This window comes from Ips typographus, linkage group LG3 (assembly GCF_016097725.1).
Source record: "Ips typographus isolate SLU linkage group LG3, UJ_Ityp_2.0, whole genome shotgun sequence".
NCBI classification, from domain to species: Eukaryota; Metazoa; Arthropoda; class Insecta; order Coleoptera; family Curculionidae; genus Ips; species Ips typographus.
The window spans coordinates 7,257,372-7,274,650 of NC_138424.1; the positions used below are offsets into that span (position 1 = coordinate 7,257,372).

Consider the following 17,279-nt stretch of genomic DNA (forward strand, 5'->3'; position numbering starts at 1 on the left):
GCCTCTAAAACCATTATAAAGCTACCAGACGGCTTTAAAACTTTTTTCAAAATCCCAGAAGCCTCTAGAATCTTTATCAAGTTGTCACAAATCATTTTCAAAATGGCAGAATGCTCTAAATAGTTTGTAAACCCCTGAAAAAGATATTATAAATGCCTCTAAAACCACAATAAAGCTGCCAGAAGGCTCTAAAACTTTTTTCAAAATGCCAGAAGCCTCTAGAACCTTTATCAAGTTGTCACAGATTCTTTTCAAAATGGCAGAAGGCTCTAAATAGTGTGTAAACCCCTGAAAAAGATATTATAATTGCCATATGCCTCTAAAACCATTATAATACTGCCAGATTTCCCTAAAACCTTTTTCAAAATCCCAGAAGCCTCTCAATATTCGGTCAAGGCTCTAAATACTTTGTAAACCCCTGAAAAAGCTATTATAAATGCCTCTAAAATCATAGCTGCCAGAGGGCTCTAAAACCTTTTTAAAAACGTCAGAAGCCTCTATTTAGAGTGTCAATCCTTCAAAAACTTATAAAAAATGTCAAAAACCTCTAGAATCATTTTAAAATTGACAGAAGCCTTTAGAACATAGATTCTTTTCAAAATGGCAGAAAGCCTCTCTAATAATATGCAAAATGTGCTAAATAATGAATAAAATATTGCAGTATTCTCAGTAATTTTATTCTAATCTGAGAATATAAAAATCCTAATAACACAGAATATTCGAAAAATCTACATACCTTAGCGTCTACCGTTAAAAACGCTTTTACTCTGTTAAAAACTTTATACACTTTTATTACAGTTCTCAAACGTACAAATACGCTTCAAAAACGGCTTCAGTCGTTTTGTACCTGGTACGTATCAGAGTTTTAGGTAAACGTTGAAAAAACGTTTTTGAAATGTTTCTGTATTATTAGAAAAAATATCAACCTACATAATATATCTTGTTTTAAATGGACAAATTATGGGGCAACTTTTTTTAAGTTAGTCAAGATTTCATCTTTTAACTGAAAAGTACACGATTACATTGAAAACTAGTTTCTTAACTTAAATTTAAAATTTTTCCTAAATTTTAAAGATTCATTGATTTTTCGAAACAACAACAACAAACGACAAAGCCGCATTATTTAGATTGTAGAGTAAGCATCCCGACTGGCTTTGCAAATGCCACCAATTTTACAGCAGAAATCAAGTCAAAATAAGTCTATTATAATTTTTGATTCAAAAAACGGTTCGCGTCCAAGTTGTCAGTTGTCAAGAAATGCCAAAATTTAAGTGTAAGTTTGGTGTTGATTGGTGACTACTTACCTTTCGGAAAGCCAAAAAAATGCCAAACTTTGATTTTCTCAAATAAATACGAAAACGTCAAACCAAACAATATCTGCTATTTTATAGAATATCGTCTTAGCAATTTTTTTTTAATTATGTTTTGTAAGTTTGTCTTTACAACTTATTTCAAAATCACAACTAACAGTATTTCAGCACATTTATTACACAACAAGTAATGTAAAAAGCAAAATATTGTCCTTATTGGCTTTAAAACTCTTAAAATATAAAATTTAATTTCGAATTGCATTTGGCAATTTTGAAATAACTGACTCTTTTACCGGCAACTTTTCCGCAACAAAAATATTTTACATTTTGTTGTGTATCACCCTGTCTAACTGCTTTATAATATAAAAATTGTACAATTTAGTTTTATACGAAATATTCTTCTAGTAAACTAGGTCCCTTCTATATTAATACTTTAATAACTCCTACTATTAAGTTAATAGTTGTTATTGTAAAATGTCGTGTACCTACAGGGTGAGCATGATTTCAAAAAGACGAAATTAAACGAAGGACTTTAATTATTGCATAAATATGCATTTAAAATATGGAACTAAAAGACTTTTATAAGTTTCCAATCAAAAAGGGGTAGAAAATGCGTTTTTACGCCTTACCACTGAAACATTTTAAAGGGTGCCGTTAACTATTACCATTGTATAATACAGCTTAAAGTGAAAGGGGGATGACCTGCAGAAATATCCCTCATTTTTGGTTATTAAAGATTTTTCAACCAGAGGGTTGAAAGTGAAAGTTCAAGGCACGTGATTAGCTTACAAACACACCTTTCACACTTACAAAGAAATATAAAAAATAAAATGGAACATACCGGCAATGTCCAATGCTCGCCATCTAGTCTTCCTCGCCCTTTTTCCCATTTTCTCTCAAAACACCCCCGAGTTTCCCGACGCCGATTTTCCGCTTTTCATCAGCCACCTTCAGAGACTTTGATTTTTATTTCGGTTTGTGTCTAGAACAGCATAATTTGGCAGTACTAAGTTGAAAAAATGTGAGACCGGCTAGTTTAGGAGAGAAGCTTATTTTTTTTGCGTTTTTCTTTGAGTTTAGGATTTATTTTACAAAAAGGCAATATTATTGTTTAACAATTTTTTGTGGAAAAAAAATTCAATCTTTTCGGTAAATTAAAAAATTGTCCTCGTCCTATTACAAGTTTGTTTTACAAGAAAAACGTCCGTCTCTATATACCCGCGTGTCAAAAAAACTAGCGATTGCACAATACGAATCACATATCACCGGAGCAGTACTTTACGTTGCGACGATAGCCAACCGAATAGGGAAGCGATGACATAACATTACGTAATTGGTTTTCAGTACTTTGAGATGTTGCGCCGAGCCGTTAGCAGCATAGTATCGACTGAGCTAGACGAATAAACTGGCGGACATACTAACCTATCTGTAGCTATAACGTTGCCTCCCGAAGAGGAGATATTCCGGACATTCGTCCTGAATCGGGAACATTCGGGACATGTGATCCTGCCGTAGTCCTGAGGGCACGCGACGAAGACGAAACGTACGTTTCGTTCCCTTTATTGGATTTGTCCTGGTGCCCTTTAACCAGAATTGCGTAATGTTGGGCATTTGAGTGGAAAATTATCCCAGTCAGTTTGTTTTGCCAAGAAATTTTTTTTTGGAAAAATTGGATAGAAAAATGGTTTTTAACTTTATTATTTTATTTTAAGAGCAATTTATGAGTTAATAGTGAAAAGTACGGCTTTTTTGCTTCTGAGAGTGAGGCTCCAGCAGTACTGCATGGTCTAGGTAAACCAAATCACATTTGGATCAAATCACATATGGATATGGACATTTGGAAAACTTGCTTAAAAGCACTGCTATAGTTAATACAGTTGTAAATCATGATAAATGCTAGTTTATAGATCGATGAGTAGAAATAAGACTTTCTGACGATCTGTTTATTTTGAGGAAACTATCAAAATCTTCTCCATGAAGCTCTATAAAATGACAAAACTTTCTTAAAACTAGTACAATCAGTTAAAACTCACATTAAATTAGAGTCTCATGAGCAGGTCAAAGTTAAAAAACTGCTTAAAGACAGTTTTAAATAATTTTTTAAGTAAATTTTATAGGTTTTTGAGTTGAATTTTTCCGGACTTATTCTAAAAATATTTCAAGAAATTTTGAGATCAGCGATTTAAGTTGACGAAGGATTTGTAAAGTATAAGAAAGTAGAGGATTAAAGCAAAACTTACTTTATTTATTACTTAAACTTACGTTTTTCTAAAACGCTTTTGGAGAAATTTAATCATTTAAGGGTTGGTAACATTGGGTTTCATTTAATAAAATGGCTTAATAACATACTTTTGTGGCATATGTTTGCTGATGAAACCCTACTCCATTATGGCATATTTCCTATTCAGACATTCATAGATATTATGAAAGTTCATAAACATGCTTTGCCAACATTTTTTTTAAATCACATAGTCAATTCTTATGTAAATTTATTAAACATAGTTGGCATTTATAGTATCACATAGTATAGTCATTTACTGTAGTGTAAAATTGCTTTTCTAGTACTTGTTCTACAAGTAAAAGTTTTATTTTGGGGAGGAAGCTAAAAGCAACTAAAAGGTAGATCGTCTATTCCAAACGACTACATAGTTTCAGCATTTTATGTCTTTATCTGGTATTTGCACGTTTTTATTAATTTTTCAACAGTTATGGGACAATTAATAATATTTTCAGTACTATTTTACTTCAAATCTCTATTTTATTCTTTATTGATTATAAAATTGGGCCAACTCATGACGTAGTACGTAGTAATAGACATTAAAAACTGAAATTTTCTAAAATAATTGCGATTGTCAAACGTCAAATTTGTCAAATAATGACACTTGCTAAGTTTCTAACCTCAAAATCAAGGTTTGTTTACTAAACAAATTGGTTATCAAATTTGTATAATTATTTTATATTGTTATTTTGTAAGCTCTTTTTATTACCAAAGATTCTTATCATATTTATCATAAGTTAATTTTTAAGGTAGACATATTCTAGTATCACACGGATTGCTATAAAACATTGTCATTACTGCTTTTGAATTCAAAAAGTGTAGTGAATATTTAGAATAGTTGATAAACTGGAAGGAAGGTTTTATTCTTGCTTTTGTTAATGCATTTTGAGGAGGATAGTGAAGATGAATTACCACCAGGTTGGGAAGAAAGGGTAAGACAGACATTTTTATGAAAGAAGTTTTGACAAAGTAGACAGAATGAAAGCTGCCTAAACAGGACTGGTAAATAATTAGTTATGAACTAATTATATTTAATAATTAAGTAAAGGCAATACTGAGGATAATGCTTAGGATAAACGATAAAACAAGATATTACTAGAATAAAGCAAAGAAGATGATCTTTTCTTAGTTTTAACAAAGAAAAATTAGATGCTAGTGAGAGAAAGAACAGAATAAGCAAGAGAAATCACCAAAAAAAGGTATTATTTCAGCTATCCAGTTATTATCACAACTCATTTAATAAGATTATGTTGCTGTCAGCATCAATAATTGTATATCCTGCAATTTTCAGTTCTTGATCTCTCTGTATGTGTTTTCTAGCCTTGAATAGAACCAAAAATGTGGTTAAAACTTGAAATATTGACTTTTTGAAAATGAGTTTCTGTTTTACCTGTTCCAAATTCTATTAACTGAATGATTTTGGGACTTTAGCATTCTTGAACAAATCAGGGATGCTGCAGTTGAATATAAAATAATAAGAATTATCTGTTAATTACTGAATGTCTAAGATTAACACAAGCCTCTACAGTTTTTTTTCTTTTTGTTTTTCAAAAACCTGTGAGATAAAAATTGCTTGGGGACATATAGTAATCTTCTTTTATATTTATATGCAAATCCTTCTTTGTGTAATTGTAATTGGTATTTGATTCAGATATTAGCCAGATTCTAACCATCTACATTAAGGGAGGAGACCAGAAAATCGCAGGTTAGCAAGTGAAAGTTGCTGTCAAAAAGTCATTATTTTTTAAAGTATGTAAATCCTTGTTGCTTAAAGCCTAACAGAAAATACTAACATTTTAAAATACCTTTTTGGAGTACCTTAATATTGCTTCTATAATTTTTTTTTGAGACTAAAAGTCAGTAGACAAAGACATGCGTTGTGAATTGTAGGTTACTGTAGATGGTTCAGTTTTCTATGCCAATCACTTGACAAAAAACACCCAGTGGAGACATCCTCGAACAGGAAAAAGAAAAAAGGTAGCAGGAAGACTCCCCTTTGGATGGGAAAGGTGAATCATGCATTTTCACCATTCTTCCATTGAGTTACTTTTAACTTTCATAGGGTTGTTTCACCTGAGGGAAAGATAGTGTTTGTCAATCACGACGACGGTACTACAACTTATACTGATCCGCGCCTTGCTTTTGCCTTAGAGGAAAAAGATCACGTGAACGATTTCAGGCAAAGATTTGACTCATTTAGTACTGCTTTAGCTGTAAGGCTGTATTTGAACATATTTCTCACCTATGGCACTAATAATACATGTTGCAGGTTTTATTAGGACAAGACCTATCAGGAATGCTGGCCATTGTGACTGGAGCCAATTCGGGCATCGGATTCGAAACCGCCCGTTCCCTAGCAAAACACGGTTGTACTGTTATATTTGCTTGCAGAAATTTAGACTCGGCTGATCAAGCGATAGCGGAAATTCGAAAAACCGAACGTTTGAACGTAGCGGACAATTGTGTGGCGTTACACTTAGATTTGTGTTCACTAGCTTCAGGTATTTCAAAGACTAACTTTCTGTTAACTTAGTTGGTATGATGTTAATCAGTGCTGCAGTTCGTAAACGTAATCAAAAGTCGTTACCAGCAAGTGGATATTCTGATATTAAATGCCGGCGTTTTTGGATTGCCTTTCACCAAAACTGGGGATGGTCTTGAAACGACTTTTCAAGTGAATCACTTATCACAATTCTGTTTAACATTGTTGTTGGATCCGTTGTTGGTGCGTGGGTCTAGAGTAGTGGTCGTGTCGTCAGAGTCGCACAGGTAAGTTTTGCTTTAAAGGTGTTGTTAAACGTTTTGGAAGAGTTTTGATAACTTTTAACTTGATACGTAACAGTTTTATGGCTGTAAGGATCAGTACTTTCATTTCAGAGTAATTTGATTCCCAAAATTTCTATTATATCTGAAACTGTGAAATCAGACTCCACTTTTGGTTAATCCTGTCATTTCTTTGGAAATTATTCTAAGAATAAATTTAAGTACTGGAGTTTTAAATATGGTTCTACTTTACATTTGAATTTGAAAGTCATTTTCAATTACCTAGCTGATTTGACGAAGCCATCTCCACTCGTAGATCCTTGACTAAATAAAACTTTGAAATAACTATTTTACTAATGAGAGTAATTCCTAAAGGCCGTTTTACACTTCGCAAGTTTTTGTGCAATTTTGTTGCTGCAAATTTCTTGCAAAAATAAACTTTTCGGCAAGTTTATTGATGGTTTGCTGGTGTTGCCAGGTCCAAAACATTTAGTTCCCTAGAAGTTATGTGAACAAATCCCTAGAATTTCCCTAGACATGCTAATATCATAATAATGTAAAGTTTTATTATTAAAAATTATCATGGTTATAGAAAACACATTTTCCTGTACTTATTCCTGTTTTTCTGTTCCTAAATTATCAGAAATAATAGAATTGTCATAAATTGAAATAACGTTTTATTGAATTTAACATAAACTTAATAACAAATAATAAAACATTTAAATAAAAACTTAAAGCAAAATATGAAAATAATTAAATGAAATACAGAGTTTAGAATTGTCATAAATATATTGAATTGTTCAGTTTAGCCACCAATTCCTTGTCAATTTTAAAAGAAAAACATGTGGAGTTTTTTACCAAGTTTTTACTGTGTAATATACCAGTCAACGTTTTCCTGCCAAGACGATTACGAGTTTTTGTTTTGTTCAAATTGATTTGCGAAAAAATTCGTTCAACAGTTGCACTGGAATGTGGCAAGAACAGTAAACTGAAAATAAATTCGCATACGTTTTTGTATAAAAATTCATCATTACCGGCTTTAATTTGATAGATTTTTTGCCAGAATTCCAAAACAGCACATTTTTCATAATTGCTCAGATCTAAGCTATGTATCTCTCTCCATTTCCGATCCAGATCACTTAAGCTATTCTGTTTTACATATTATAACAGTGAAACTGAAGCAGAGGGCGCCTAATTGTAATTTACCGTTTTATCTGAGTGAGTTTATAAAAAGAAGTATTTCACTAAAACATTAACCAACTTAAACGTTTTTAACAAAATTTCTTCAAATGTCGCTGCTTTAAAAATTTCTCTAAAATACATAAAAAATCCCTTTTTCCCTGAAGTGTCTTTTTTCCCCTAGATCTAGGAAAATTTCCCTACCACTGGCAACACTCGGTTTGCATTACAGTAAGAAAGTTAATTGTCATTTCAGAAAGTAACTTTTAGTTACCAACCTCCAGAAAAAAAATAACCCCTTTCCTTCCTCCTGAAATTCCTGACCGTCAATACTGTCATCAATGTCAGTTGTTATAAATTTTCTTGTTTATTTGTGGAAGTCTGCTGAAGCCCAATAAAAATTAAAACCTACTAGTGGATTTTGTGCCAAGATGGTAACTCAAAAATCACTAGAAAAGTTACCAAACTTTCCGGCAAGTTGCAAGAAAAATCGAGCAGAACCGATCTCCCGGCAAGCGCAAGAAACTTGCCGAAATCGATCAGCATTGGCAAGTTTTTTGCCGCTTTTCGCAAGAACTTGCCAAGTATAAAACGGCCTTAACAACTTTAGAAGCTTTTTTCAATCCATTTAGATTTTCCAACTTGACATTAGACAACCTAACACCTCTAACACTATCACCGGACACTGCCAGCCATTACTGGGACATGACAGCGTATAACAACTCGAAATTATGTAACGTATTATTCGCGCGACAGTTGGCTAAGAATTTGCAAGACAGAGGAATTTCCGTGTTCAGGTTCTTAAGCAAACTGAGTTTTTAAGGATTGTTGAGTTGGACGTGAACTTTTAGTCTGCATCCAGGCAATATGGTGTCCACTAACCTAAGTAAAAACTGGTGGCTGTACAGATTCCTATTTTTTCTGGTGCGACCTTTCACCAAAAGCCTTCAACAGGCCGCTTGCACGTCAGTTTACTGTGCCACAGCTCCGGAACTGACAGGAGTAACCGGAGTTTACTTTAACAACTGTTTTCCCTGTCAGGAGAGTGAACAAGCACGTAATGACGATTTGGCCAAGCTTTTATGGAATGTAAGTATTGATATGATTCTTGGAGTTTTGGGACCAAACACTCCAGACTTGGCCAAGTATAAAATACAGATTGACACTGCTTTTGGAAGTAAGGAGGAGTTTACGTTAACTTTGGAGAGTGATAAACCTCCACAAAAACTGTAATTATTGTTTATAATAAAATAATTTCAACTGAAATAAAACCCTGAAACTTTTATTAGTAGTATATTCGTAAATATTTGGCGTGAAAACAAAGATAATAGTTAACGTAAAACATTAAAAATGTAGTTATTAAAAGTAGATAGTAAAAGACAAATACGTAAATGGTTAAATAGGGAATGTAAAATAGGCTTAGTTCATAAAAACTACGTCTGTTAACGAAACTTGAAACGCTAATAATAATTATAAAGAGAAGAACTAATGTACTAGTCCCTAATAAAATAATATTTATCACATTATTTTTCAAAAAAAAATCAGTAACAAGTAAGTCCGCGAGGAGATTGAGAAAAAAGGAGACACTAATTGTTTTCAAAACACCTCTCCTGTTAACTACGCTAATCATTAAAAGTAGCATAAAAACTCATTATTATAATAAACAAAAGCTTATAAACTGCCTAAAAACTATTAAATACTAAATTAGGAAGGTCCTACAGCCATCATTTGGAACGTTAACCTAAAAATACGTCTCTATAGCCTACGTTCACCTTGTTAATATCACAAACTGCGTTATACGGAAAATTTGCTGCAAAGAGTATTCATTTAAGTATTAGAGGGGCGCAAGCCGTCTCACATGAGATTTGTCTTTAAAATCCTACATTAATTTCGTTTTATATAAAATATATATTTTTTGTTCAAATAAGTATACATGTTATTGCAGTAAAAGTTTAAAAAAATTCCGTTAAGAGCACTTCTTTTTTTGACAATAAAATGATTTTAATAATTGGAATTCGCTCCGTTTAATAAATAGAGCAGGAGTAGAGTATTCAAGTTATCCTAAAAACTAAACCTAAACAGCGTATAAAAAAGCTTTGGTACATTTTAAAAATCACTTCAAAACGTACAAGGCACCTGATAGGGCTGTTTGTTTGTTTTTAATGCCAACTGGCCTAGTAAATAAAAGTAAACGCCAGATGATAAACATGTTGTAAAATTTAAAAAATCCAACCCTTTAAAAATAGGCAAAAACTGTCTTTGTAAACTTATCAGTTGCCAAACATAGAACATATAAATATTGAAATAGATAAGACTTGGTAAAACAAACTTAACACTTGAATTCTATACTTACTACCCTACTACAGCTTTAAAACGGTTAAAACGTGGTGGTGCTGACGCTCCTGTTCACTTTTTTACCGATTAGGCGTGAGTTCTGGATGGATTTTATGCAGAGAGCCGCTTCCTGAAACCAAACAAAATACAATCAGCTAATTAAGGCTTAATTTGCAATTTCAATAAAAATGCAGATTTTTTTACTTTTGCGTATAAAGCCCCTACAAATTTTGTTGTGTAAAAATCTACTTTTTTACATGTGAATCTCATATACAAGACATGGAATTTTTTTGAAAATTTATCTACCCATCGCTTTTTTAGTACTGTCTGGCGTTGGATAGTACTGTTTCAATATTTTTTAGGTGGCTTAAAAAGATGTCTACACCATTTACACATGTAGAAGTCAGTTGAATTTTAGAAACCATAAGATGGATTTGAAAAATATCACTTGTATTTCAGAAAAGGTACTTTCAATTTTAGAATAATAACTTTGATTTTTTGTATTTCAGATTAGTCACTTGCAGTATAGAAAAGAGCAGTTGGATTTTAGACATGGTCATTTGTAATTTGGAAAATTAAAATGGAGCAAAAAAAGTAAATAAAAAAAAAGTACATTGTGGTTTAAGAAGTTCAATGAAAAATCGATTTATGTCGAAAACCGTTTATTTTATCGAAATAAAAGAAGAGCACAATTTTTCGATAAAAATGTTAAGAGTATTAATGGCGTTTGCAGCTGAAAATAATGACAGCTGTCAAAGTTTAAGCAAATTGTGTCTTAGGTCCAGTTAGTTCCGGCCTTTCGAAAACGAGATACCTGGTTTTCATGTCAAATAGAAGGTCTCTTTCGATAAAACATTAAACCCAATAATCATTACAATATACAAAGTGTTTCAAAAGTTACGACCAAAAACGTTAATTGGAAGGCAGTTCTTTGGGGCTCGATATTTCCCTTAGGAGTGACTTTAAAAAAAATTAATTATATGAACAAATCGTATTATTTTGACCTCCCCTGTATGCCCCGGAGAGATTGTCATATAGTTATGGGACACCCTGTATATTTTATATAAATTAATACTCCCAATGGGCGGGTTTTTTTGCTTAAAGTGATATTAAAAAAAAAAACAATGAACTAATAACCACATAGAAACACAAAAAAATCTGAAATTAAACTAACGCGTGCTAAAATACAAGTGACGAATCTGAAATACAACTTACGTTTTCTAAAACCAAATTTACGAGAATGAAATACAAGTTATAGATTCTGAAATCCAACTTATATTTTTAAAATCCAAGTGATATTTTCTAAACTACATGTGTAAATGGTGTAGACATTTGCAGGTACTTTTCAACATGGTTTACACCTTTGACAACAATCTTAACCAGCGTTGTCAAAGCTACCCCGATCGGGGCAGATCCACCTCATTTCCATTAACTTCCTCCCATGAAAGTCTACCCCGTTATTAAATGGAATAATCAAGAAACAAAAAAAAAAACAAATAATATTGCCTTTTCGCATTCTTTAAAAATGCGCCGATAAATACCAGGTGTCCAAGAGCACCCTGGACATAGGAGATTAACATGGGAAAAGGGTTTTGATTTTTTTGCGCCTGTACGGTTCATTTGATTGAAAAATCGTATTAATGAAAGTTGTAGTACCTAGCACGGACTAGTTTTCTGAATTTTTTTCAGATCTCTAACTTGAGCCCTTTTGTCGTAAAACACAAACAAAAATTAGAAAATTTAAACTGTTAGCCTGCACTGTATAAGCGGTTGTCGAGCACCGGATAAACAGGTCATTGTTGCGGATACGGTTGCTCGACAAACGCTTATACGTTAATCTCCTATGTCCAGGGTGTTCTTGGACACCTGGTATAGTATGATAAACCACACTCCGACCAATAACCAATGTTGCCAGGTCTACCGTTAAAACGTTATATCTACCGTTTTTGTAGTTCTTCTACCGTTCTCCTGTTTTTTGTATATAATCTACCGTTTTTAATTACGTTATTGCCATTATGTTGGTCGTGAAACTTTTTATATACTTTTTCAATTTATTGAATAGGAAATTTAATAAGGATTCTAAAAATGCGCTTAAAACAGTCATTTTCTTACTCTAAAATCACGTGACAATTGTCAGAATTGTCAAAATTTTACTAGAATTTGCAAGAATTTCATTTTAACACAGTTTTCGAAACAAGACGATTTTCTGAGATTTAAAAGTTTTTTTGACAATTGTCACTTCATAGCCTGGTTAAATGGTCACTAAAAATCACGTGACAACTCTCACTGACGTCAAAACCGTCAAACTATGCTCTAAAATTGCAAAAATCAGAGTTTAGAAACGTTTTCTTGTAGTATTTGATATAAAACGTGTTTTTGAGATTTTTGACCGTCATTTCGACAATTGTCACGTGGTCGTCTAGCTAAATAGTGTTCTACAATCAAGTGACAACTGTTATTAACGTCAAAACTGTCAAATTATGCTCTAAAGTTGCAAAAATCAGGGTTTAGAAACGTTTTCTTTTGGTATTCAATATAAAGTGTTTCGTGCCCTTAAGCAATTTTTTAGACCTTTTTGTGCAGTGCTCACTTTAATGACGAGTAGAAGAAATCCGGGGGTTGGGGAGTGCCAAGCTCGTCTATCCTGACCCCCCTCAAATCGTGCTGGCAAATTGCTGAGAGCAGAGCCAATTGACAGACAAAACAAGATTTATGATTTTGAAATGGTCACGTGACTGTTTAGCAAAATTATCCTTTAAAACCATGTGATCTAACGATTATTATTAAAAAAAAAAAAAAAAATTGAAAAAAAAAAAAAAAAATTTGAATTTTAAGTTTTAAGTTGTAATTACAATTTTATAATTTGTTAATTCAGTGGTTAAGATTCAACTTAACCACTGAATTTTCCTTGACTTATGGTCTAAACCATGACATCAAACTTAACCAGACAACCTAACCTGCCTTGGAGGATGGTTTGCCCGCATAATTAGGATTGTTAGGTTAAATTCGTGTCAACAGGAGCTGTTAAAAGTGAAGAAGTTGTTTGTTTTGATTAGTATTATTAATAATTTAAATTCATAATGGAGTGTTCAGTTTTCGTAAATGGCGAAGTTTTTACAATACATATGAAGCAGCTGAAATAGCTTAAAAGTTAAAAACATGTATGAACCCTTCACCTAATTAAAATTAAGATTTTATTGATTACCTATTTGTGTAATCTTTTTCTTTTGTAGATGAGTTTAATTTTTGAGAAATACCCCAGCCTAGAGTTTTATTTTTTTGTTATTTTGTGACCTGCTGATTTTTTTTGCAAAATTGTAATTTACTACAAAGTATAAAAACTTTTCTGTTAATAGATGTTGCTGTTCTGTTAGTAAACAAATCAAATTTCAAATAATTCAAACCACTTTTTATTGATGTTTCATGTTCACAGATGACAGAGTTAACTATGTCGTCACGACAAACTTAACCACTCCAAAAAGTTTGATCGAGGAAATTGGTCTAATGATTTATAATTTTGACAAGTTCTGCCAATTTTTTGTTGTTTAGGCCCAGTTCAACTTTTAACCAACTGTTTTGACAATTTTAAACATTCTTTAAACACTTTCCAACATAATTTAGATTTTTGACAACATGCTCAACCAAAATAAACTGCTGAATTGTGATTGTATTGACAAATGTCAAAAACTATACTATAAAACTATAAAGCCGCAAAATTCTAGCAAAATTATCACAAATAATTATATTTCATATGTCTATGGTTAGGATTCTGACAGTTTTCACGTTTTGTTGTTTCAGCTTGCCAGTCTAATCTGGCAATACACTGAAAACTGTCCAAATACAGCCCAAAAAGAACAATAAAACTATAAAACACAGTTGAATGAATGAAGAAAAACAACAAAAGGTTTATAAAATTTGAGAATATCTGTAAATAGAAAAAAAACTCACCTTTAGCTGCTTCACGAGCATCTCATTTCTCAACTTCTCCGCCTTAAGTTCCCTGGTCAAATCGGCCTTCGACTTGCTGCAGTCAGGATTGAGAGCGCGGTGTTGCAAAATCTGCGCTGTGCTGGGCCTCTGTGTGGGATCTGAATGGATCATTGACCTGCAAACAAACCCAAAACCCGTTAACTCAATAACAAACAGTGAAAACAAGTTATCATACTTGATAAGCTCCAACAGGTCCTTAGTTAGTTTCTGTGGAAGTGGTGGAATGTGTCCCTCCCTTATGGAGTGCCATTGCGGGCCATTTTTGGGCAGGGGGCTGGCGCCAGCGCACTCCAACGCTGTTAACCCCATTGCAAACACATCTGCTTTGGTCAGATGACTGTATTCCTCATGGAGAATTTCGTTTGATAAGTAACGGCAGTCGCCTTCCTCTACCTGAAGTGAATAATTTGCAATTAAAATTTAATTTGCTGCTTAACGTTTTAAAACACACCTGTGGATTGCTGATGCTGGTAACATGACCCAAATCTCCTATTTTGTAAGTTAAAGCTTCGTCGTACATGTGGTTATCTTCCAAGTCTTCAAATCCATCATCAGTTGTGTCATGACTGGTCAAATTATTCTACAAACTTACTGGTAAGACGAGAAAATCTATGTAAAGAAGAAAAACGCACCTTTCTTTCTATAGAGATGAAAATATTGCCAGGTTTCAAATCCATGTGGACTAAACCTTGTGAGTGGATGTAACGTAGGCCTTCGGTTACATGAAGGAGCATTCTTCTGAGTTCTGCAGCACTGAGAGGTTCTTTAGCAATTTTGTCAGCCAAAGAACCACCGTTACAGTATTCATTTTGGATGATCATGTGATTGTCTTCAGCCCAGGCGGAGTAATATCTCACTACATGCTGATGCTTGCCTATGGAGAAAAGATTGTTTTCACCACACTGACCAAATAAAAAATTTGGTTTAGTTTAGTTGCTAGGTATTAAACTTTCAAATGTTTGAGTTTCATAAGCAGGACGAGCTGTTAAACATTGAAATTGCATTCCTTTTCAGGCTCTATAAGGCGAGCAAAGCAAATGTGACGTTACCGTAATTTGGCAAAACCGTATATTGGAGTGTAAAAACAAATGCTGCAGGAAAGGTTTGACTTGCCAAATTTAAAAAGAGATCTCTCTTTCATAATCAATGTACCAGGTTGGTCCCCATATTTAGACAGCTTGTGGATACTTTATTTTTGCTAATATGAAAAAAATGTTAATACAAAAGTTATAGGGTTTCTCCTAAATCACCAAAAAGTGTTAATGAACAAAATAATAGACCATGGTGAAAAAAAATACAAAGTTAATAAGTTTTTATTGGAACACCCTGTAAATTTTCTGATGTCTTGATAGATATTTTTCATCTGATTCCAAAAGTATAGTTGACGTTTTGTTTAGCCATTTTCGAATTATTGGTATTTAAAGATTGTGATTTTATTGTGTTTCAAAATCACAGTTGCCATGAATAGAATATATATTTGACAGTTGGTCAATATATTGGTTTGTTAAATTACGTCAACGTGACGTCACACTTGCTCTACACACTGAATGGACCATCAACTCAAATACTAATGACATTTATGGCGGATTGCACCGGCGTTTTTAAGAGCACCTTAAGTGTTCCCTAAGCTAAGTTGTGATTTGACTGTGACAGTTTGTACATGGCCTGTCACAGCCAAATCACAATTTAGCTTAAAACAATAAAATCCTGATTTTTAAATGCCAATATTCAAAAATGGCAAAACCAAGTGGTAACTTATTATACCATTTTTGAGTCAGAATATCTATCAACTTTGTATTTTTTCAGTTTTGAATTTATAAAAAATAAAGTCACCACAAGCTGTCCAACCCTGTACATAGAGTGTTGCCAATCCTCAACTGCCAAAAATGTCAAATATATGTTCAATTTCTTTTCAAGTGTTGAATATGAGACAAATACAATGAAATACTTTTTTACAAGCTAATGGCAAATTACTCAACTGGTCAAAAAATGGCCTAGGCAGTGTCTGAAATCATATTTGTGCAACCAAAAGTTAATTTACAGGATAAGTTAAATTTGATATTTTATACTAAACAATTTCAATTAATTGCAGTGTTTAGTACCTCAAATTTTGAAAATAAACTAAACCAGTTAAGGTCTCTTAAAGCTATTACTAACAATATGAACAACAAAAACTTGATACAATAAACAAGAAATATTTTATAGTACTCTAGAAACAAATATGTCAATATACTTCTAATAAAATACTCCATAAAAAATGAGGTAAAGTTTGAGGATAGAAAAATACACATTGACAATTTATTTCTAAGGTTTAAACAACAAAACTTACCAAGCACTGCATGAGCATACACTTCATTTAAAGCTGTCTTCTCAAAGGAACTACCTGCCACTGGTTTGGTGGACTTTTTGATGGCATAAACACACCCATCCAAACGGTTGAGGCACTTGAACACTGAGCCAAACTCACCCTCCCCAATCAAGTCTAGCTCCACAAATTCTTTGTGATATCGAAGAATGTTACTTTCTTGCAAAGCTACTCTCTTAGTTGGCTGTTCAATTTCCTCCTCTTCATCAGAATCATTCAAATTCAGGATTGGTGGTTTGAATTTGGGTGAATCCAATGATCTGACTGAACGTGAGCGTTTCTTTGATAATAACTGACCTGTTGGATTGACATCAGGTGGGTTAATAAGCTTAACTGTTTTTAAAATTAAATCTACCATCTGGAGTAAAAGGATTAACATTGGCAGCCGGTTTTTCCCTTTCAGCATAAGCACTTGGAACTCCCTTTGGTTTGTCACCAAACAATCTGCTTCTTGGCAGTGGTGTAGAGGCATTGGTGGATTTTTGAATTATGGTTTTTGGTGTTAAGGGACTGTCAAACAACCTTAAAGCCCTCACTCTCTTGTAAGGTGGACTGAAGGAGAGTTTACTAGGGGCTGGTGTCCTTATATGGTCATTTCTGTTATTAATATATTTAACAGTTAATTTCAGAAAAAAAAAACAATGCTTGAGAAAGTAAGCTGAAATTTGCATACACCAAACTCTAACAACCTAAATAATCATAATATGAGGAGATAACTGAGACATACCTGGAAAAGTTTAGTTTTCTTGTGTGTTGCGGGCTCATACTCAAATCTTCCGCGGTATCCCCGGACATTTCGAAAGACATGTCTCCACAGCCCGATGAATTAAAATCGTCGTTTTCCATGTTATTGGAGTCGTCCGGACTGTAACTGCAAACGGACATCACAGGCTGGCACCTTTACGGTCCTGAATCCGTAGACCCGATGAATATCCCGCTTAAATTTCCACAGAAAAAAGCACTTTTGGTAACACAAAAAATATACACAACACAACCTAGCCAATCTCACTTTCACATTGAAAACGGTTAATTGTGACGACTGACGCATCTGCATTTGATT

General features: G+C 33.2%; 3 protein-coding genes across 4 annotated transcripts in view; 1 reads left to right on the top strand and 2 right to left on the bottom strand.

Moving 5' to 3' along the window:
- Positions 1–2,741, bottom strand: part of LOC145726436 (uncharacterized) — a 48,635-nt gene extending 45,894 nt beyond the window's left edge. Inside the window, exon 1 of the mRNA XM_081975490.1 lies at positions 2,152–2,741. Within this exon, the coding sequence (XP_081831616.1) occupies positions 2,152–2,200 (49 nt within the window). The 5' untranslated portion in view covers positions 2,201–2,741. The remainder of the gene's footprint in view (positions 1–2,151) is intronic.
- A 1,425-nt stretch (positions 2,742–4,166) lies between these two features.
- On the top strand, positions 4,167–8,801 carry Wwox (WW domain-containing oxidoreductase). 2 transcript variants are annotated; one of them, XM_081975503.1, is made up of 8 exons: positions 4,167–4,279; positions 4,338–4,520; positions 5,479–5,597; positions 5,651–5,801; positions 5,858–6,089; positions 6,141–6,357; positions 8,163–8,327; positions 8,382–8,801. In XM_081975503.1, exons 2-8 carry the CDS (start codon positions 4,467–4,469, stop codon positions 8,761–8,763), a joined length of 1,320 nt encoding a protein of 439 aa, XP_081831629.1. In that variant the 5' UTR covers positions 4,167–4,279; positions 4,338–4,466; the 3' UTR covers positions 8,764–8,801. The 2 variants fall into 2 exon arrangements, with proteins under 2 accessions (XP_081831629.1, XP_081831630.1); XM_081975504.1 differs by having other exon boundaries at positions 4,235–4,520.
- A 7-nt stretch (positions 8,802–8,808) lies between these two features.
- Positions 8,809–17,251, bottom strand: Wee1 (Wee1 kinase). Its single transcript, XM_081975496.1, has 8 exons — positions 16,947–17,251; positions 16,575–16,816; positions 16,184–16,516; positions 14,487–14,728; positions 14,306–14,434; positions 14,030–14,247; positions 13,813–13,969; positions 8,809–9,994 (listed from the first exon to the last, which is right to left on the bottom strand). The coding sequence occupies exons 1-8, from the start codon at positions 17,102–17,104 to the stop codon at positions 9,908–9,910; spliced, it is 1,566 nt and encodes a 521-aa protein (XP_081831622.1). The 5' UTR covers positions 17,105–17,251; the 3' UTR covers positions 8,809–9,907.
- Between the last annotated feature and the right edge of the window lie 28 nt (positions 17,252–17,279).

What these genes read in the sequence shown, in the direction of transcription:
- Wee1 (XM_081975496.1), bottom strand. Translation starts at nt 17,104, where the DNA reads ATGTCCGTTTGCAGTTACAGTCCGGACGACTCCAATAACATGGAAAAC. An exon ending in GTATGCTCATGCAGTGCTTG is followed by an intron (nt 14,729 to 16,183) that starts GTAAGTTTTGTT and finishes TTTTCTCCATAG; the next exon opens with GCAAGCATCAGCATGTAGTG. An exon ending in CCAGCATCAGCAATCCACAG is followed by an intron (nt 14,248 to 14,305) that starts GTGTGTTTTAAA and finishes TATTCACTTCAG; the next exon opens with GTAGAGGAAGGCGACTGCCG.
- Wwox (XM_081975503.1), top strand. Translation starts at nt 4,467, where the DNA reads ATGCATTTTGAGGAGGATAGTGAAGATGAATTACCACCAGGTTGGGAA. An exon ending in CTCCCCTTTGGATGGGAAAG is followed by an intron (nt 5,598 to 5,650) that starts GTGAATCATGCA and finishes TAACTTTCATAG; the next exon opens with GGTTGTTTCACCTGAGGGAA. An exon ending in CATTTAGTACTGCTTTAGCT is followed by an intron (nt 5,802 to 5,857) that starts GTAAGGCTGTAT and finishes TACATGTTGCAG; the next exon opens with GTTTTATTAGGACAAGACCT.